Source organism: Stenella coeruleoalba (genome assembly GCF_951394435.1).
Source record: "Stenella coeruleoalba genome assembly, chromosome: 14".
In the NCBI taxonomy this organism is placed as follows: domain Eukaryota; kingdom Metazoa; phylum Chordata; class Mammalia; order Artiodactyla; family Delphinidae; genus Stenella; species Stenella coeruleoalba.
The window spans coordinates 77,290,442-77,311,768 of record NC_137160.1 but is presented as its reverse complement, the minus strand read 5'-3'; the positions used below and the strand labels follow the sequence as shown (position 1 = coordinate 77,311,768).

General features: G+C 44.8%; 1 protein-coding gene across 2 annotated transcripts in view; it reads left to right on the top strand.

Moving 5' to 3' along the window:
• The window catches only part of SPRING1 (SREBF pathway regulator in golgi 1), a 312,066-nt gene extending 291,205 nt beyond the window's left edge, over positions 1–20,861 (top strand). The window contains exons 7-8 of one of the 2 annotated variants that reach the window (XM_079942829.1): positions 16,943–16,991; positions 20,410–20,861. In XM_079942829.1, the coding sequence (XP_079798955.1) occupies positions 16,943–16,991; positions 20,410–20,486 (126 nt within the window). In that variant the 3' untranslated portion in view covers positions 20,487–20,861. The remainder of the gene's footprint in view (positions 1–16,942; positions 16,992–20,409) is intronic. The other variant, XM_079942831.1, reaches the window with a different exon arrangement.
• The last annotated feature ends 466 nt before the right edge of the window (positions 20,862–21,327 follow it).

Below are 21,327 nucleotides of genomic sequence, written 5' to 3'. Positions count from 1 at the left end.
CCAGTCACCCCAGTTTCTGAATTCTAGAAGCACTGCCAGCCTCTTCCATCCATCCAGCAGCCTCCATTGCCATGTTTCCATTTCATGTCTCCACTTCCCTATCCTTCCTCAGCTCTTCTCTACTAGGCTTACCTTGACTCCACCATGATAAAAAGCCAGCTTCAATCTGAACACTCTCCCAAGGGATCAGCTTAGGGTGGGCAGACAGCACTTCTCCAGATAATGACACTCTGGGCTCTACTGGATAACACAACTGAGGGCAAAATTGAAAGCAGGTGGTCTAGTCTGAACGTAAGAAACAGAGACCCACTCAGTCTCCCCCGAGCAATACAAGATTTATTGTAAAGACACAATTCTCTCAGGAATCAATAAAGAACTGAGAAGCCTCCTGAGAAACAGAAAGCCACTGGGAAGCATTCCAGGGCAGGGTGGAGGCAGGACCTCAGCAATGGGACCTCTGGGCAGGCAGGTATCTTAAAACAAATCAGTTTCATAGGATTTAGGAGCAGATTTTTCATTCAGTTTAATAAGCTTGGGATTTTGACTGTTTTAAACTGAAGATCCAATGAGTGCCCACCAGGAATTCAACTTAAGGCTGAGAACCATGCAGACACACCCACCCATCTGTTTTCCCAGCCTGCACATAGAATTCAACTTTACACCAAGGCATCAGAAATAAGTTGATAAAGGCTCATTAATTAAGCTTAACGAGCTGTGTGTGGCCACTAATTAAGAGATATGTGGAAGGATTTCTCCTTCCCTGGTGCTGAATTGGAGCTCCACAAAATGAGCCTGGGTAGTGAGATGGGGAGAAAGTCCACCTTGTCTGATGCCTGGCCTTGTGTTTTCAGAGGTTCTCCACTGGGTTCAGGCTGGGGTTTTGTTCATGGGGTCAGAACTGGAATGGGCAAGTATGATATTCCAAGTAACTAAGAGTGGGATGAGCCAGAGACAACTGAAAGCTGAGTCCTTAGAGAAGTGGATGGTCAAGGAGAGTGAATCTGAGTTGGGTCAGCAAGTCCAAGGACATGAGAGTGGCACCAGAAACATGAGTCCAAGCTAAAAGCTTGAAAATAGAGAAAATGGAAACAGAGTAAGTAATAAGAATGAGGATGTTCCAGCCATGCTGACCTTCTTTCAATTCCTAAAAACTGCCAGTTGCTTTCCTACCTCAGATCTTTGAGCATGTGATTCTCGGACCTAGAACACTTCACCTGATTCTTTGGCTGATTACTTTGCAAGCTTTAGGCCTCAGCATTTTTGGTCACTTTCTCAGCAAGGTTTTCAATAGTTGATACCCATTAATTTTGCCTGCCCAACATCCATACCAATTTTGGGGTACCAGCATCATTTTCAGTGTATTGGTCAGTTTTGTTGCAGTAACAAACAGCCCCAAATTTTGTGGCTTACAACAACAAAGATTTATTTCAGGTTTGGCCCATTTCAGCTGCTGCAGCTCAGCTCCATGCATCTCTCATTCTGGGACAGAGGCTGAAGGAGCAGCCTGCATTTGGGACAAGTTGCCTTGCGGTTGACAGAAACAGCAGGTAACAACTGAAATGCACAATCTCTCTTAAAGCTTTTAGTTTGGATTTGGCATGTGAAAGACAGTCTTATCTGCTGACATTCCATTGGCCAAAATAAGTCACATGTCCAAGTCTGTCAGGATGGGGAAGGATAGAACACCTCTGGGAGGGACTGCAATTCATGTGGCAGTGGACAGGGATGTATAATCTTGCTATAGGGAAGGGAGCAAATGGTTGGGAACAGTGATACAATCTACCACAATTTTCTGAAAATATAGTTGGCTGCAAGTAACAGGAGAATGCCTGGCAAACAATAGCTTAAAAAAAGTGGTTTAGGGGCTTCCCTGGTGGTGCAGTGGTTGAGAGTCCACCTGCTGATGCAGGAGACACGGGTTCGTGCCCCAGTCCGGGAGGATCCCACATGCAGCGGAGCGGCTGGGCCCGTGAGCCATGGCCGCTGAGCCTGTGCGTCCAGAGCCTGTGCTCCGCAACGGGAGAGGCCACAACAGTGAGAGGCCTGCATACCGCAAAAAAAAAAAAAAAAGTGGTTTATTTTTCTCACAAAACAAGGTCTCAGGTGATTCCAGAGTTTGTTTGGCGACACAGCAATATCCAGACCAGTATGTCTGTAATCCTCTTGGGCTTTCTCTCATGGTTGTTAAGAAGGCTAATGGCTGCCATTCCAAGCTTTTTTTCTACATTCCAACCAGGAAGAAGTGGGAAGTGGTGGTACTGGCAACTTCTGTCCCTTTTTATTCCGAAACAAAAGCTTTTCCAGAACCCTCTACCTGACCCCCAGCAGCTTGTTTCATTGGCCAGACCTGTGTTATGTGGCCACCCCTTCCTGCAAGGGAGGCTGGGAAGGCAAGGAAGTAGCTTGCATTACCTTTGACAGTGGAAACACGCAGAAGGGAAGGAGGTGGAGACGTATATTGGTCTGGCCAGCCAATGGGATCTGCCATAGAACCCCTATTTCCCTCCCCCTGTTCCATGTGGTCTTGGAACAACTGTCAGTCAAGGTGTCCTGCCCTTTCACTACTTCTCCAGCAAGGGAGGGGCCCTTGACTCAAATGAACCAGAAATGGGAAATAGTCAGCCCTGATAAATCCTGTCTATGAGACATTTAAGACACTCCATTCCTCTTGCACCCTAGATCCCCAGCATTTCCCTGGTTCCTGTTCTTCCTGCACCTTGTCTAGTTTTTCCATTGCTTCTGTGAGCCACCTCACATCCTTCCAACCAAATTCCAGCATCATTTTCTGTTGCCTGCAACCACAGAAGCCTGGCTGATAACAGCTTCCTCGACACGCGGTGTTTAAATAGGGCCTCCCCTGCTATTCTCTACTTCAATACCTCGTTTAGTATTTTAAGCCCCTAGAATTGTATAACTGCTTTGCCGTTCACTTGCGTCATGTCTTTTTCTGACACCAGACTGTAAGCTTAATGCAGACAGGGAATGTGACAGACAATTATCCCTGTAATGCCCCAGAACTAACACATGCCTTATACGTTTTAAAGTCTTAATGAGTATTTATTAAATGTATGAAGGAGGTCTTAGGTATCTGGAGGTCAGAACTGGAATTTTCATGTTATTTATGGATACTTGTTGCCTAAAACGTGTTGTATGGGTAACTCCTGGTTTAAATGTGTGTAGTCAGTATGATGTAGGAGCAGCTGGAAATGTCAGGGCTACTGAAATGTGTTGTGGGAGCACTAAAGCACCCCAGAGAGGGGCTTTCTGAATTTGCAGATCCTGGAAGAGTGGCTCTCAAGTTCTTCTGACCTTTGGCTCACTTAGGCATGGCCAAAGACCCTTCATCCCGTCTCCATCACCAGTTCCCACTTTCTGATTTGTGCAGTAGGAGTTTTACAATGTTGGCAAACATGGAGCAGGGGCCAGGCTTCCAAGAAGAACGCTGCAGCTGAGTTCTTAGTAAAGCCTAGTAACAGACTAATTTTAGTTAGGAGTAGTAAATTGTAGTAACTCAGTTAGTAGTTTCCTAGAAAGTGGCACTTAGTCATTCCTAAAGCTGGCAATCCATGGATGTCCTTGTTACTTTCTCGGAAGAACTAGAAGAAGAGATGGCCTTTCGGGACCAGGTCATGGCCTTCAGGAGGCAGCGGCAGACCCTCTCAGTGGGCTGCAGGCCACAAACTGAGAACGGCTCCATTGTGACCTCCAGGCGGCAGAGTCTGGGGGGGTGGGCTCCAGAGTCACAGCGAGGGCCTGCACCTCCGAAGTGCAGCTGGAGTTGTCCATAGAATGAATACACAATACCTCCCACACAAAGACATATGACTAGATTTTCAGCACTAGTGAAATGAAAAAAAAAATTCCTTTAAAAGCAGAGAATAATTCATAGTGGCTTTCTGTTGTTATCACTTCTTTCAAGCAATTGTTTCATGAGCAGGTCGGTGAGATCTTGAGAGGTTTTAAAAAGGGCATCCGAAGGTGCTGAACATTGGGATGGTTGGGAACCAGAGGGCAGAAGGGAGGGGTTTGGCTTGGAGCCTCCCTCGGCTACGGAAGCCACTGAGGGACAAATTCAGTCCTCACCTTTCCAGCGGGCACCCAGCACCTCGTACCTGGCCCTTTGCTTCCTGAGGACTGCACTCACTTCCACATCACCAAGGCGAGGGCGTAGAATTGGATTTGCATAAGTTAAATGCGTGTATGGTGCAAGCCCCTGGTAGTAAGTTTTTTGGGTTAATTTGGGGGTGGGGGGTCATTTTTAAAGTTACATTTTTTAAAAAGTCGTCACTTTCTGTCCACCTCTCAGCTCTGCCTTCTCTGGGTTGGCTTCCTTTGCAGGCGGGACCTCCCACAGCTGGCCCCCAGCAGCTCCCGGCTCACATCCTACCAGTTTAGCAACCCTACGGAGAAAAGAAAGCCTCTCTCCCCATGGTTTTGGCCAAAAATTAGCTGCCATTCATTGAGTGCTTCTTCAGAGCCAAGCCCACCTCCTGAGCACGTTCCAGGATTCGCTCACTGATTCCTCACAATGACTGTCTGATGTCGTTGCTATTATTATCCCACTTAAAAGCGAGGAGACTGAGGTTACATAAACTAGCCCAAGGTCACAGGGCTACTAAATGACAGCTGATGCTCTTAATCATCACGCTTTACTGCCCGCTGCTACCTCGGACTTCCCTGTAGTTATTTCCCGTATCTCTGGGATTGGGCAGGGCCTGTTTTTAACACTTACTGAGTATTAGCTCTGTTCCACCTGCTTTGTGGGTATTATCTAATTTTTATCCGTTTCCCATATAAGGAAACTGAGGCTCAGAGAGGTTAATTAACTTTCCCAAGCTCACACAGACAGAAAGTAGAGCATTAGCAATTGGAACCCGGATCTGCGGGATTCTAAAGCTCTTCACTTAGGGACATTGCACTTATGGGCCCGCAACACCCTTACTCCAGGCACCCGTGTGGCGCAGCAGCTGTTCTTTCCTCCAGTTTCTCCTTAGTGAGGCCACTGCTGGCTGAGTACAGGTAGACCTCATTCACTGTGCTTTGCTTTATTGTGCTGCACAGATACTGCATTTTTTTTTTTTTAACAAATTCAAGGTTTGTGGCAACTCTGCCTCAAGCAAGTCTGTAGTCGCCATTTTTCCCAATAGCTTTGGCTCACTTCATGTCTCTGTGTCACATTTGGATAATTCTCACAATACTTCAGACATTTTCATCACTGTGTGTGTGATGGTGATCTGTGACCAGGGATCTTTTATGTGACTCTGGCAAAAAGATCACGACTCACGGAAGGCTCAAATGATTGTTATCATTTTTTAGCAGTAAAATATTCTTTTTTTTTTTGCGGTATGCGGGCCTCTCACTGTTGTGGCCTCTCCCGTTGCGGAGCACAGGCTCCGGACGTGCAAGCTGAGTGGCCATGGCTCACGGGCCCAGCCGCTCCACGGCGTGTGGGATCTTCCCAGACCGGGGCACAAACCCATGTCCCCTGCATCGGCAGGCAGACTCTCAACCACTGTGCCACCAGGGAAGCCCTAAAGTATTCTTAAATTAAGGAATGTGCATTGTTTTTTGACATCATGCTATTGAATACTTAATAGACTACAGTATAGTGTAAACATAACTTTTATATGCACTGGGAAACCAAAAAATTCATGTGACTCGCTTTATTGCAGTATTTGCTTTATTGTGGTGGACTGGAACTGAACCCACAACATCTCAAGGAATGCCTATAATCTGTTTAAAACTGTAACCTGCCCCTCTACTTCTTCCTAATCTCCTTACCTTGTCCGACTTTTTCTCCTAGAGGATTTATAACCTTTTAATATACTAGATTATTTGCTCATTTATTATGATCTGTTACTTATTATTTATTCCTCCTGCTGTAAGCTTGACAAGGGCAGGAATCTGATATATCCCAACTTTCCAGAACGAGGCCATGCGTAGTAGGTGCTCAATAAATATTTGATAAATGAATGATGCTAAGACATGAGTCTTGACGGATGGCAGGTCAAGAAATCATCACAACATTGTGTCATAAATTCTGTAGAGTCCAATCAGAGTTGACAGGAGCATGGAAGGGGGCTAAGGGCATGTGGACCCAGAACATCAAATGGACCTCGATAGATAGGTGTAGGAGCCAGGAGGAACCCAAGCCCAAGAAGAGAGGGGCTTGGTTTTGTGTCTCCTTCAGTTATGGAAGCCACCAAGGAACAAATTCAGTCCTCACCTTTCCAGATGGCATGCAGCACCTCCTACCTGGTCCTTTGCTTCCCAAGGATTACACTCACTTCCGTACTACCAGGTGGAGGTCAGGCTGCCAACAAAAGGGTGGGCACTTGGAAAACAGAGTAAAAGGGCTGCGTCTTGTTCTGAGTTGGCTATTGACCAGCCAAGCTCAACAGGAACTCAGGAAAAGCTCCTCAAAGCCCACAAGTGATACTGGCTCTGGGATGTGGGGCAAGCCCATGCCTCAGTTTCCTCCTCTGCAAATGAGCCTCAGTTATGAAGATCAGTATATGGTTAGGGTTCTGTGATGGAGGAGCAGAAACAGTCACATGGACAAGAAATAATTGATTAGAAGGTTGTAGGGTAGTTCTGGAATTAAAGAAGAGATGAGCCCCTGGGTCCCAGGAAGAGGGTGGACCAAAGCAGACCTGCAGCCCTCAGCAATGACCAATGACCACCAGATGACTGGGCAGGCACCCAACTCCTGGGTGAAATCTTTCACTGGCCTTGCTTACGTGACATCCCCAAGACTGGGTCAGTTGAGACAGGTTTTTTGAGCCCCTACAATATCTGAGGCTCTGTTCTAGGAGCTGGGGATGCAGCTGTGAACAAGACAGACAAGATCTCACCCCAGGAGCCTCATGGTAGGGAAGACAGACCATAATCACATAAACAAGTAAGGGAGCCTTAGGTCCTGACCGGTGCTTTGAAGAAAATAAAATAAGGCAGATCAGGAAAGGGTTCCTGGAAAAGGTGGCCTTCGTGACGGGCTTGTAGGATTTCCATAGGGAGGGACAGAGGGAGGAACATGCTGGACTTGAGAAATAGAGTAAACACACAAAGGATGGAAAGTACAGGGCACAACCTGGAAATGGGAATAAGCCAAGGAGGAGTGTGTAGAAGAAGAAAAAGAATGTTGGCCTCACACCATGGAGAGGCCCAAAGGGCTGAAGTGTTTATACTTTACCTCCCAGTTCAGGTGGGTCTAGGGGACAGCACCAACTCATACAAAGTGGAATCTACCTTCCTCCTGCTAAAACTACATTTTAGAATTACCCATTGGGGGTGCTGCTACCAGAAAAAGGAGGAAGGAGTACTGAACACAGTATAAAAAGAGATCCGTTGTAAGCAAATCCATTCATTCATTCAACAACAAACACATACTGAGCACCTACTCTGATGTTCCAAGCCTGGGCTTGACATAGAGCCGTGGAATCTTGGGCTACAGCCTACATTACAGGACCCACCATGGGACACAAAATAGCCGACAGTGGCTCCTCAAAGCATGGCTGTTTCCATACAAAGGGAAGTTGGGTGGATGGGCGCCATGTCAGCATAACGCTCACAGTCATAAGCTAGGATCATTGTAGCAGGTCAGCCTCATCTCCTCCTTTACTGAAGCCAGCGCGTAACTCCTGACTCGTAACCAGAGTTACCTTAATGGTATTGGCCAGAGTCCTGTGCCAAGACTGTGGATCCAGCCCCACAGGCTGGGGGAAAATGGGTTATGAACTCTCCCAGCGCAAGCAGTAATGATGATAGGGATGCAAATTGTTACTGACAGATTTTTACTGCTGCATTTTCATTAAACCATTTGAATACTATTAAACAATTTATACTTTGAAAAGGTCCCCACTCCCCATTACAGGGGGTGGGAGGCACAATTAGCTAAGGACTAGTAATCTCTGAGGAAGAGGCATAATGGGACAGAGTGGAAAAACAGAAACTCATGTGTTGCTGTGGGATTGTACACTGGGCCTGCCTTCCTGAAGAGCAACTTGGCAATACACTAAAACACTAAAAATACCCAATCCCTTTGATCCAACAATTATAGGAATTTATCCTAAGGACGTAATCAGAGATGTATTTGAAAAAGTTCCTCCGAGGTGGCTCACTCTAACATTTAATATAATCCTGAAAAATTAGAAGTAACCTAAGTGTCCAATAATCCGCAATTAGTTGAGTAAATTATGGCACATCCATATGACAGATTCAATCAGTCCAAAAAAATTGCATAGAAGCATATTAAATAACATGGGCAAAAGTGGTATATGAAAAAGCAGGCCATAAAACATTATGAACACTATGTCCTTTTTGTAAGGTTAATTTTGGAACTCTTTGGGTAATAGGATAGAGTGGAGGAGTAATAGAGGGGATAAGGATGAAGGCTTGGAGATCAGATTCAGTTTCCAGTTCTACTTATCAGCTGGAATGCTGTAAGCCTCAGTTTCCTCATCTGTGAAATGGGGCTAGGATGGTTCCTGGACTATACCTAGGGCAAGGTACTCATTAAATAGATATTTCTAACTAAAATGGTGGATGATGGTATTTCTAACTAAAATGGTGTATATGTGTGAGTATGCTCACTGTGGTGCTTTCTGGATGTGTTCAATTCTTTCTGAATTAGGTCGATATTGCTTTTGTAATTAGGAGCAAAGTCGATAACATAAAAATGGAGAGGCAGAAAGGAACCCTGAGAATATTATTCAACATAAGAAGTGTCATCAGGACCAGAGGAATGTCAACAGTGTGTTAATTTGCCATCTCTGTCTGCTCTCAGAGTTGTCTGTTTTGAATCATTCTGTGGCATTTCTGTTCCTCTTTTTTTAAGGACTAGTTCCAAGAATTAGGAAAAAAAAAAAAAAAAGAAAGAAAGAAAGATAGAAAGAAACCCCCCCAAACTTCAAGTCATGTGGGTGAGTGCAATTTGCAGAAAACCATTTCTAAAATGTTGCAGCCAATACAGGTCACATTTTAAACGTCAGATATCTAAGCAAATATCTAAATTATGCTTGTAAAGTTTCCCTGCTTGATAACACCTTGCTTGTTGGAGATAATTTAGAGAGAAGTTTCCAAGGACATTCATTGGTTTTGCCTGCCCACCACCCACCCTCTCTGTACCCCTGCCCCCATTGTCTGGAATCAGAATTTGGATACTTCTCTGGGAAAATGCTCCTGTCTCCCTTGATCCTTGTGGCTCCAAGTGGGCCTGACCATGTCTTGGCTTTAGAGGTAGGCTGATCCAGTCCTGACTAATAAGAATACAGTGTTGTTCTGGCCACTGGGATTGGCTCAGGGACGGACATGTGACCCAAGCTGGGCCAATAAGAGCCAAAGAATCTTAGCCCTGTGATTTTTTTGGTGGAAGTATTGATAACAAGAGTGCTGTCTTTCCACTGGGATGCTAAGCTGGTAGAATGTAAAGCTGGAACTGCCAGGAATGGCTTTAACATCATTTAGGGGAAGCCTGCTTGAGAATGGAGCAAACACAAAGGAAGAAAAGCCAGGAAACGACAAAGTCAGATTCCTGCTGACATCCTTTAAGCACAGGGATTCAGCCCTGCCTAATGCTAACAAACATTCCTTTCTGTTTAAGCCAATTTGAGTTGGTTTTCTGCTGCTTGCAATTGAAAAAGTCCTGACCGCTCCAGAAGATCAGTCTGAAGTGGCAGATACATTCATTTCATTTTAAGTTCTAAGAGTCTATAGTGTTTAGTATTTCAGGTGCTAATGACTCATTCAGTGTTTCTTAAGTAGAGCTCCTCCAGGACTGGCTGCAGTGAACACCTAAGAGCCTTTTGCAATTAGCTCATTAAAGGAACCCTGGCAAAGTGGTTGTCAACTTGCTTGAAAACAGCTGTCTTGAGTAGGCTAAGCCTTTCCCCTGCTACCTTGCATACACGATTGGGCTTTGCAATGCATTTTTCAGAGTTAGGACAAATATAGGCCCACATTCAACTCCTGGCCCAATTAATAGAATTCTCACTAAAATATTTAACTCTTTATTTGTAATCCTTTCACACTAACAGAAACAGTAACACAAACAAAACATTGCAAAGAGGTTGTGTTTTCTATAGAGAGCAGACCAGCCACTGTTATGCATTATAATGTGCTCTGCAGATAATGGTAAGGCTATTTATATTTCATTTCACCACCCTGTTTCCACTCCTTTTGGTGTGTTTACCAAGCTATAGATTGCTTGAAATGTTGAGCTCCTGCGTAATTGTTCTTTTTGCCTTGTCAAAATGTTTTAAAGGACAGTCAACAATCTAAGAGGTTGATTCACGTCAAAACAAGCTTTATTGAATTCTTAGGGTCAGGTTTGGGGGAAACAGAAAGATGAAGAACTCTAATCTAAGTCTCCTGGGGATCACTGCCTAGCTGGGGAGAAAGGAATGTGGTTTAGTGTAGATGGCCCAGTCTCTTGGGGTTCAAATACTGGTTCTGTCACTTCCTAGCTAAGTTCTTGCTCAAATTATGGAATCTCTCCATACCTCAGTTTTTCATCTGTGAAATGGGAATAATAATGATAGTACCTACCAAATAGGCATGTTTGATGATTAAATGAGTTAGTATATATAAACTTCATAGAACAATGCCTAGCACTCAAAAAAATATCAAAGTTTTCTTTCTTTCTTGTTTTATGTCTTCATAGATCTCTTGCGTAAGGTCTGGTTTTGATGTTTTCCCAATAATTCTCAGGTATATCTTGGGATCAGAAATTGGCATATTTGGTGATAGTCACACACATCCCTCAAAAATCCCTTAGGAAGCAGCCACGTTGGTCATCCACAGACCATCTCTCAATACAGTAAGTTCTGTCCAGCCAGTTTATCCCACCTTATTCTTTGGTTTAGTACCAGAAGAAGCAGTATCCTTGTATCTACGGGTCAGATTGGATGAGAAATGATGACCCTTAAATACTTTAAAGCATTTATAAACACTGGACTCCCACTCAGGGCAGCCAAAGGCCACATATGAGAAGAGGCTGATAATTCCTGAGACTGGGAATCAAGGGATCAGCCATCCTCCTGTCCCACCCAAAAGTCACCACGGACATGCCCACATCCCATAGCTTGCTATGAGAACTACCTGTACTTCTTACATTGTTCTCTCTTTCTCTCCACAAGCAATGTGAGGCTGAATCCATGAACACTAAAGGCTTGTAGGAAGCAATTTCCCTATGTTTAATTTGCTTCATAGTAAGACAGTTCAGAAACGTTAGATGTCAGGGGCAATGCCAGCACCTGGGGTTCCCAACCCACCTTTACCTTGGAAGCCCTTATTGTAAAAAAGCATGAGATCTGGGGTTCAAAGCCTGAGACTTGAGTCCACAGTTTTCCACAAGGTGACCTCGTCACTGGTCACTTTATCTTTCTCAACTTCAGTCTCTTCCTGTGAAAAAGAGGCTCTTGAAAATATATGCCGCCCACGATTCCTGAGAGAACGGAGATAAAGTATGCGTGTTAGGTTAAAAAGTGTATTCATGTATTATTCACTAACTCAACAATTATAGTGTGGGACCAGGGTCTAGTGACGATGAGTAAGTTGGTCCCTGACCTCAAGAAGCACTCAGCCATGTGGGAAAACGTAGTAGCAAATGTGTAATGATACTACGATGTGACAAGTATGATGGTGATTATTTTATAGTACCTGCCAATACTCCAGTCTTCCCATAGTTCCAAAGGAAATGATCTATTTTATTTTGACAGTTAGTTAATACATGTTTCGGTAGCTTCTGTTTTGTGTTTTAGAAGAGAAACACAGTTTGGGGTATATATACGTATATATCCTGAATATCCCTGTCCTTGCTAGCCATGAGGTTAGGAGGATTGGGCAATCCAATCAGGCTTCTTCCGTTCAGCGAAAGAATTTTGAATAACTGCTCGTGATCAAATTAGACAGATTTGTTTCCCACTAGTAAACAGTCACTAATAGTTATTGAGTGTATGCTGTGCATATTTTCTTTTGAAAAGCCATACAGCTTGGCATCAAGTGGGTTCCACCATCTACTAGCTGTGTAATTTGTGACAAGTTATTTAACCTGTGTGAGCCTCAGTGTCTCCTCTTGAAATGGGGCAGAAAAAGTACCTACCTCATGGTGTCGACGTGAGGATTTAGTGAGATGGTGGGACACCAGGGGAAGTGTTCAATAATGGCAGTTGTCACCTTTGGCTTCATGGGAAAGGCCTGGGCATGAGGGAGATTCTGTGCTGGAAAGATCTTTGTGATCACTGCAGGGCTCTTCAGGAGACCAGTGGTGTTAAATTTAAAGGAGGTTTTAGGTTCTCATGTCAGCACATAGGGCAAAAAAGGATGCAGTCAAGTTAGCCTTGAAAATGCCCTGCCCATAAAGTTGGGTATATATGGTATTGTGTATAAACCACTAAGGTTTGAAAACCACTGAGTCAGACCATAGGAGGGAATAAAAGGAATGTTTATCTACAGCTGCCTGAGGATTCAAATCATTCTGTCTCTAAGGAAGAGGGTCTCAACTGGGGGCAATTTTGCTCTCCCAGAGAACGTTTGGCAATGTCTAGAAGGCGTTTTTGGTTGTCATAACTAGGATGGGGTGTGCTATTGGCATCTAGTGGGTAGTGGCCAGGGATGCTGCTAAATGTCCTACAATGCACAGGACAATCTCCCAAAACAAAGAATTATCCAGCCTAAAATGCCAATAGTGCTGAGGTTGAGAAACCCTGCTGTGAGGTAACTATCAAATCCACATTTAGGAAGGAGAGATGAAGGAGTCTGCCTGGATGGTTCTGCTTGTCAAGGCTGGAGGTTGAGGTGGGGTGGGGAGATGAATGAGATGCCATATGTAAGGGTCCTTAGTACGGGGCCTGGTGCAAAGTAGGTGCTGAATAAATATTTGCTGGGTTTATAGTTAAATCTTGCTTGATGGGTCCCATCACATACATTCAGTTTTTGAGATGTGGTGGAGACATGCTGGGCCACCTGCTTCCTGTCTTCCCAAGCCGGCAGTTGCACGTTTGCCCCACTAATCAGTGATGGACCTCATGTGGGTATCTTCCAGGAGGGGCAGGTTCTGAAGCCAGCATCAACTTCAGATGTGATTCTGCTATATCGTTATTACCTAAACTTTCTAATTTGGATTCAAAAGTACTGATCTCTCAGCTCTTCGTGGAAAGCCTTCCCTCACAGCCACATGATTTTAAAAAGGAGCTCTCACGAATACAAACTCCATTTCCCCCCCAAACAGAATGGGTCTGAAATAGGAGTCCATGTGTCCAAAACAAAGCTGGACGATGGTGGTTGGCACTCACAACCTAGGAAATTCTCAAGGACCACCAAGGCCAGAAAATTGCTTTTAAATGGAAGAGATATTTCCATTTCATTTTAGCCCCTAATGTATCACATAACTCTAATATCACTCCTTGTCCAACTGAAATACTTGAATCCAAATAATTCTTAAGTCATTTGGACTCTATTCAAATGTGAATTCATCTCTTTAATCACCCTTCCCCTTATTTTTGAAATAAAGACTAATATTGAAAGTTGAGTCTATTTGTGGATTCTTTTTTTTCACTCTTTTTTTATGGTCACTGTTGCTTTCTTCCCCATCATTACTTACTCATCAGTGTCTTGAAAATCCTAAACTTGTCTTTTTCCATTTTTTCATTTCCCTTCATTTAAATATTGTGGACAGCAAGCAGACTGAATAATGATGAATATGATTAATATTCAGACTTAATAAGTCTTATGAAAAGACCTTTTTATTCCAAGGAAGGAGGATGTGTTGTTTCGGCAGCATATGGTGTCACGGTGACAGAGTCGAATGTAGGGTAACCGGATGGGGGGAAACGGCATGTCCTGGCCATACTGACCCTGAGACGGGGGGTCACACATATGGTATCCTCTTCCAACATGTCCAGAGGAGGAAGGGAAATGTCCCCCAGAAGTGCGTTTCTATGTCACGTCTGTCTTGGGAGCTTTCTTGAATTGAAAGATTGTCTTGGTGTGTCTCTGTGACATGGAGTGAGACACATCACGCTCAGATGTGCAGCACCTTCTCCTTGATGTTCTCCTTTTCCTAAAACACCTATGATAGAGAAGACCATATGAGTATCCAGAAATGGCAAATACTCAGCTATTTCACCACAACTCTCCACTCCTCTGCCTATGGCAGACATCACCAACCGATCATAGCACTGTTTTCCGAAAAACACACATACAGCCACTACCAGTTAATTGCAGAGTAAGCATACAAGATAAAGAAGATGTTCTGCCTCTACTAAGTAAAGAAGGATAATACTTAGAAGAGCACTGGAATGTCACCACCACCGTATCCTTTTCCAGAAACCTCTTCAGTGCTCCAAATCCCAGTTGTCCAAAGTTTGAAAGAGAAGAGGGAGAGGTCAGCTTTGCTTTCTACGTAGCAATTTGGTTTGAAAACTTGTCTCCAAGTCTCTGAGTGTGTAGAAACAAGCAAATTGAATGAATTCACTTTTTTTCTTAATAGAACCCCAGTCCATAGCTTTTGAGCAAGGTGCAGATTTATCTTTATTTATTTGCAATTTTCCTCTTGAAATCATATAAGATTAACCCTCCCCCCTCCCAAACCCTACAACTACTGTTGTTTCCTCGAATTCATGGTGTTTTTAACTACAGGGATTTTTTTTTTTTCCAAATAAGTTCCTGATGTTACTTTATCCATGAGGCCTCAGTCTGAGATGGAGTTTTAGAATCAATCTAGAACAAAAATTAATTCTACCATTTTATAATTTGCCCAGTCAGATGCAAAAAGAAAAAAAGTATATGATTTTCAAGTACTTTCTACACTTGAGACTAAAAATGGCATTTTTTTTTTCTTTAAGCAAATGCAACTCTCTGGGTACTTACTGTAAGAGGATTTTAGTCACTGGAGACTTTTAAAAAAAGATCTCAAGCGAGAAGCTTCATTTTTTTTTTTTCAAAAGGATATTTACTTTGGAAAATGCTACGTTTAGAAAAATTGTGCCTTGGATGACAACTGGCCCACTAAGTTTTACTGTTTTTTGAGGGGTAGAGAGGGGCGGAGGTTGGAGACTGTTTGAAGGCAGTTCTGTTCACCCACCAGCCAAGCAGGATTTGGGAGTTCATTTTCATTCATTTATTTTCTTTCATTCAGTCAGTCAGTCAGTCATCAAATGCATATTTAGGGTCCGCCATGTACAGAGCGCTGTGCTAGACAATGGGACCATAGCCATGGACAAAACACTTTCCTTGACTTCCCACTGTTCTCAGCTGGGCATGCCAGAGGATGATGCCCTAATGTCCTAAGGCAGTAGTTCCTGTAGGGGCAATGTTGCCTCCCAGGGGACCTTGGGCAATTTCTGGAGATCTTTTTGGATGTCACAATTGGGGGATGGTGCTACCGGCATCTAGTGGGCAGAGGCCAGGGATGCTGCTAAACGTCCCACAATACACAGCCCCTCACCACAAAGAATTATCCAACCCTAGATGTCAACAGCATGGAGGTTGAAAAACCTTGCCTTAAGGCATACAAGATGTTTAAGGAACTAACTTCTAGTCAGTGCTTCTAGCTAAGCACCATCCTTAGGAGAACTGAGAAGATAGTAGCTCAACTCATTTTCTGGCAGGAGAGAGCTTGGTCAATGGAGGATCTGAAAGAAGATGCTTTGTGTCTAGAGTCCTTTAGCATGGTGCCCTAAGTAGCTGAGCGAACTGGTCAGACCAGGGTTGGAATCCCATGAATGATAATTGTCCCAGGTGCCCCAAGTCTTCTGGGAGACAAAGCAAGAATGATCCTGCTGAGAACAAATGCTGCTCCCCAAGCCCTCTGACTTAAGGCTACAGAGCCATTATGTCGATATATCTCAGTACAGATTTTGTAGTTTATGACACATTCTGGCAACGTTTAGATGCAATTTCAATGAGCCAGAATGTAGTATTGTAAACCTAAAACTGGATATCCCTTGAAGCTGTTAGAATCTGGCAGGAGACCTGCTCCCAATTACAAGCACAGTTTCCAACTTCACTGTTCCGTCCTCTAAGCGTTGAAAACAAAATCAATTTTTAATGAGGGACTACTAAACACTTTGCATTCTATTAACGTCCCCTTTGGACTTCCAAGCCCCAGTATATCTTACACCCAAGAAATGAAATCACCCCTGCTAACCGATTTGCCAGGGCAAGCGGGTATCCTGGAGCTCCTGCTGCCAGTGCAAATATGGCGACAAATGGATGGGAACTAAAGCATTCTGTTCCCATCCCCCCTGATTCCCATCAGCACGTGGCCAGCCTCCCAGGGCTGGGTGGGAAATCGGGATCAAGAGAAGTTATTTCAATGCACACAGACAGTAAACCCTTGGCTGCTTTACTCCTCATCCCTAGCCTATTACTAATCTTACAAACCATCCATTATCCACTCGGTATCTGGCAAATGTGAACTTGGCCCCCGTCAAAGCCGAATGATGAGATCCAAGTTAGAAGAAGTGGGAGAAAGAAGAGAAAGTACAAAGATGAGCCAGACGGTTTTCCAACCTGTAAGGACATGTTGTATTTACCAGGCCGGCTACGAAAGCCAAGCTCTGTTCCCGTTGTTTGTCTTCTGCTCGGGGCCTGGGTTATGTTTGGTGCAAACAGGTCAGTGGCTCCCCCTCACTTCCATCTGATGATTGGCGTATTGTTTAGAGCCGACGAGGGATGATCTTGTGCTCTGGAGGAAGTTGGCAAGAAAGTTTAATTCTATAAAAAGAAACGCGCGGTCAGGATACGGTTTTCTATTCTGAGTCAAGGCAGAGAAGGGAGTCAGAAATTCCAACCCAGAGGGTCAGGACGGGCTCCAGGACCTGTTGAATCACATCTGAAACATGTTTCCCATCCTCCTTTCCCCTCCCTGTTCTTACAACTGGCCAACTGGGATTACACAACTTGCACTAATTTTATTCCACATGTGGCTGTTTCTTATTAGGAGGCTGTATCTTATTTTTTCCTGTACCGTGTCATCTCTCCGGATTCAGGTGAGTAATTCCATTTCTTAACAGGGGGATTCTGTTCACACTCTTGGCTGGACTCAAAAAAAAATGTGCACTCAAACTTTTTCATAAGGTGAGAACATTTCTGTGTCTTTTAACCCTAGAATCTTTGTGGTAGAGCCTTTGTTTCCCCATTCTGAAGAGCTCAACCCTTCAACAGGAACCGATGGAAAAGTGAATATTTGAGTCAATTGGCAGAATGGTCTTGGTCACCCAATACCCAACAACTGTTCCTAAAGGGTTTTGTCCCCACCTCCACCCCCCAGCCCCCAACTGGAGTGGCGCATTTTCTTTTTAACTGAATTCACCAGATGTTTTGGCGGTGCATAAACCTGGCTTTCCTGTCTTCCAAGTAGATGAAATAGGATCCAAATCACAGCATGTCGCCTCCGCTTCTCCAACCCAGTACTTAATGGTTCTTGAGACTCATGTAAAGATCGAGTCCAGTTTTCTTTAGGCCTTGAGCCTATCGGATCCAGGTGTTGGCGTTTTCTGGCCTTTGCCTTAGAAGGTTTCTAGGGAAACCCCAGATTCATGAGTATGAGTCGATTTCCCCCCGTTACCTTTCTCTATCACTTTAATGTTCCTGACCATGTATCAGAAACTGTAAAAGCACAGCCCCAAATCCCCCGAAGCGTGAGCTGCAGCAGTGGCAGACACAGGATTCAGCCACATCTGGAGAAAAACTGCTCGCGATTCCCCTTCTGTCTTTGCAACTCCGGGCCCCCCTGAACCAAAGGGGAAATGGGACCCTTTCATCGGCCTCCAACCTCCCTCCGCCTCATGCCCTGTTTTGCTTAGAACAAGCCTCGGCATCCATGCCACCTCGCCAGCCCTTTGCCAAAATCCACGAGTGGCACAGAGAGCGCATTAAACAGATGGAATGCAACATACATGTAAAGAAATAAGAGCTCTGCCAGGAAAGTTGGCAGCAGCGCTGGAATGCTTTACACAGTGTGTGTGTGGGTAGAAAGAGTGAGCCCAGAGTCGGCGAGGCTGCCTCGTTCTCGAGAGCTGTTTCTTTTACAGCCATGACCTGTTTTGCCAGTCAAAATAAATACGGTGTTAAATGCCCCCTTTTACTGGCTCCCGATACCTTGGCAATGCAGTTTGAAATATGACCTGCTCTCACTGGAGAAATGGCCTTTTAACTGAGTGGAAAGGATGTGCCCCTTCTAGGCAGTAAGTAGGAGGGTCATGGATGGTGGGGCCTTCTGAACACAGACCTACTCAGGAAGCAGGAGCAGGAATGGCCGTGGAGTCAATATTGCTTGTTTAGAAGTCGCTGCCTTTAGAAGGTTCCTGGCAGACACAGGGCGACACTTTGGGAGCACAGGGCTGACTTTCAAGGCTTTGTGTCCCCTTTGATTTCAGCAGGAACAACAAAGCAGGAGGCCTGAGGGTGGGCACCTCACGAGGCACCTCGAGACAGCCAGACCCTTCCTTCTGGCCATGTTAACCAGGAACGGCCACAGGGTCACCCCGCTCATGCCGTTCAGCTTTGTGCGCACCCCATAACCACATTAGCATCTTGCCTAGATGGAAGCTAGGTGGATTTCCCCCCAAGAGTCATCATCCCATTTTCTGCATACTAGGCACATCAGATGTCTTTTCTGAATCATCCCATTACCACATGAGATAAGGATATTGCTACTCCTATTTTATATATGAAGAAACTAAAGTTCAGAGAGGTTGAGTCACCTGTCCAAGATCGCACAGTGGTTAAAAGGGAAGCTGGAATTTGAACCCAAGTCTGTCTGTTCTCAATGATCAGGCTGTAAGGGCCCCATGCTGGCTTCTCCTCTACCCAAACAGCTCAAGGCAGGAAACCTGCAGAATCACTCTTCTTCATCCTCAGAAACGCCCTGCGAGGCAAGGTATTGCATTCCCCATTAAGGATGCCATAGGATGCGTTAGTTTTCTGGGCGGCTGTAACAGATGATCACAAACTGCGTGCTTAAAACAATAGAAGTATCTTTGCTCGCAATTCTGGGGGGAGGCCAGAAATGAAGGTGTTGGCAGGGCCATGCTCCCTCTGAAGGCTCTAGGGGAGGATCCTTCCTTGTTTTTGAGTGGTTGCCGGCATTCTTTGGCTTGTGGCTCCATCTCTCCAATCTCTGCCTCTGTCTTCACGTGGCCTTCATATGTCTCCCCCCTTTCTCTTCTCTTCTAAGGACACTTGAATTGGACTTAGGGTCCCTTCTTATTCCAAGACGCTTAACTTAATTACATCTGCAAAGATCCTTTTTCCAATAAGATCACATTCCCAGGTTCCAGGGATTTGACTCTAAATCTTGGCGGGGGCATGAGGGGGCATTTTTCAGTCTACCATGTCGGGAGATGATGAGATGATTTATGCAGTGAGGGTCTTCCCGATTTTGCAGGTCTGCAGGGTATATTATAAAATTTTTAAGTATTTTTGCCATTCCATATCCTTTTTTAAAAAAAGATTTACTTATTATTTATTTACTTTATTTTTGGCTGCATTGGGTCTTAGGTGTGGCACGTGGGATCTTTCTTTGTGGTGTGTGGGTTCTTACTTTGGGCGCGTGGACTCCTCTCTAGTTGTGGTGTGCAGGTTTTCTCTCTCTAGTTGTGGTGCATAGGCTCCAGGGCACGTGGGCTCTCTGGTTGTGGCCTGCAGGTTCTAGAGCGTGTGGGCTCTGTAGTGTGCGGCACGTGGGCTCTAGTTAAGGCGCACGAGCTTAGTAGTTGTGGCATGTGGGCTTAGTTGCCCGGCAGCATGTGGGATCTTAGTTCCCTGACCAGGGATCGAACCCACATCCCCTGCATTGTAAGGCAGATTCTTTAGCACTGGACCACCAGGGAAGATTGAAATATCCTCTTTTTTTTTTTAAAAACAATGAGTATAATAACAACCAACGCTTCATGGAATCTCACCAAGTTCTGCCACTTAGTGTCACTTAGTCCTCACAGAAACTCTGCCATATAGACATTGTTCTTTCCTTGCTGGACAGCATAGGAAAATAAAACTATGACAGGTTAAGAGCCTTGTCCAGTATCTCACAGCCAGGAACTGGTAAGGGTAGGATTGGAACTCCAATCTGATTCTGTAGTCTGAGTTCTCAGGCTGGATACAAAACTGCCTTTTCTTGGAAATTCAGGACTTGGTTGGGATACCGTGGTTTGGAAGGAGGTGGAAGTGTGGAGGCAATGGGACAATTTATGCCATGTTTAGCCAAGAATTATTCTTGGGCGGAATATCCATAAAGGCAGAAAACAAGGCGTTTGATTGGGAAGGCAATCAGTGCGTTGGTTTCTCTCTTGATTTTTGTGATTGAGGACCACTGTCTTCTCTCTCTGGGCTGAAATTGGAGTCTTCCTACAGAGAAGCAAGAAGGTGGAGGCCAACGAGAAAATGCCCATTTTTATTGTCTTCCAGATTTCTGTTCAGTGACATCTGCCAATAGTTATATTCTTATTGCAGAGAAATTTTCACTTTGTTGTGCAATCATCTGACGCAGGAGATGAGGTCGACCATGGAAGACAAAAGTCAGAGCTGCCTATTTGAGGATGGCTGCGAATGGCAGATGACTTCTTTTCCTGTCATCCGGTGACCACATCTACCGATTCAGGCTCCCTGGTGAACAAGATCCAACTTCTCTTTCAGTCAGAGCTGCTGATGGCTAAGTGTTTTGCAGATATTGTCTCCTTTGAGCTTCTCAACAACCCTGTGAAGCCAGTTCAATACTGACCTGGTCTGATGCTCAGGGAGGTCAAGTCTCTTGCCTGAGCATGCCAACCGGCAAGTGCCAGGATCTCTCCAGGTTGCCTGAGTCCAGAGTCTGAGATCTTAGCTGCTGCAATACCCCCTCACCAAACCCATGTACCAAGTCTCCCCACTGCCTCGATTAAAGGAACTATAGATAAGGTAAAGCGAACATTCAATCATTCATTCGTTCACACATCCATTCACACGTGTGTATCTGTGTCTGCAACATGTGCCAGGAAAGCCAAAAGAAAACCCTTTCACTCATGTGTGCACCCTGGTCTCTGTGGGTCTGGCACCTTGCTGGACTATGGGAACAGGAAGACACCTGCTCAGCCTTAAAGAACTGGAGAAGACAGATGTCAGTTCATCTAGGACGGTGTGGTAGATGCTATTATGGAGATATGCAAGGAGAGATCAAGAGAGAAGATGGGGTCAGGGAAGGCTTCCTGGAGGAGAAGACCCTTAAGCTGAGATTTGAAGGAGGAGGAGGAACGTGTCAGCCAGAGAAGGAAGGGCTGGCCCGCATTTTAGGTGGTGGGTTGAGTATCGGGAGGCACATACGGATCTGGCGATGCCAGGTCACGTGTT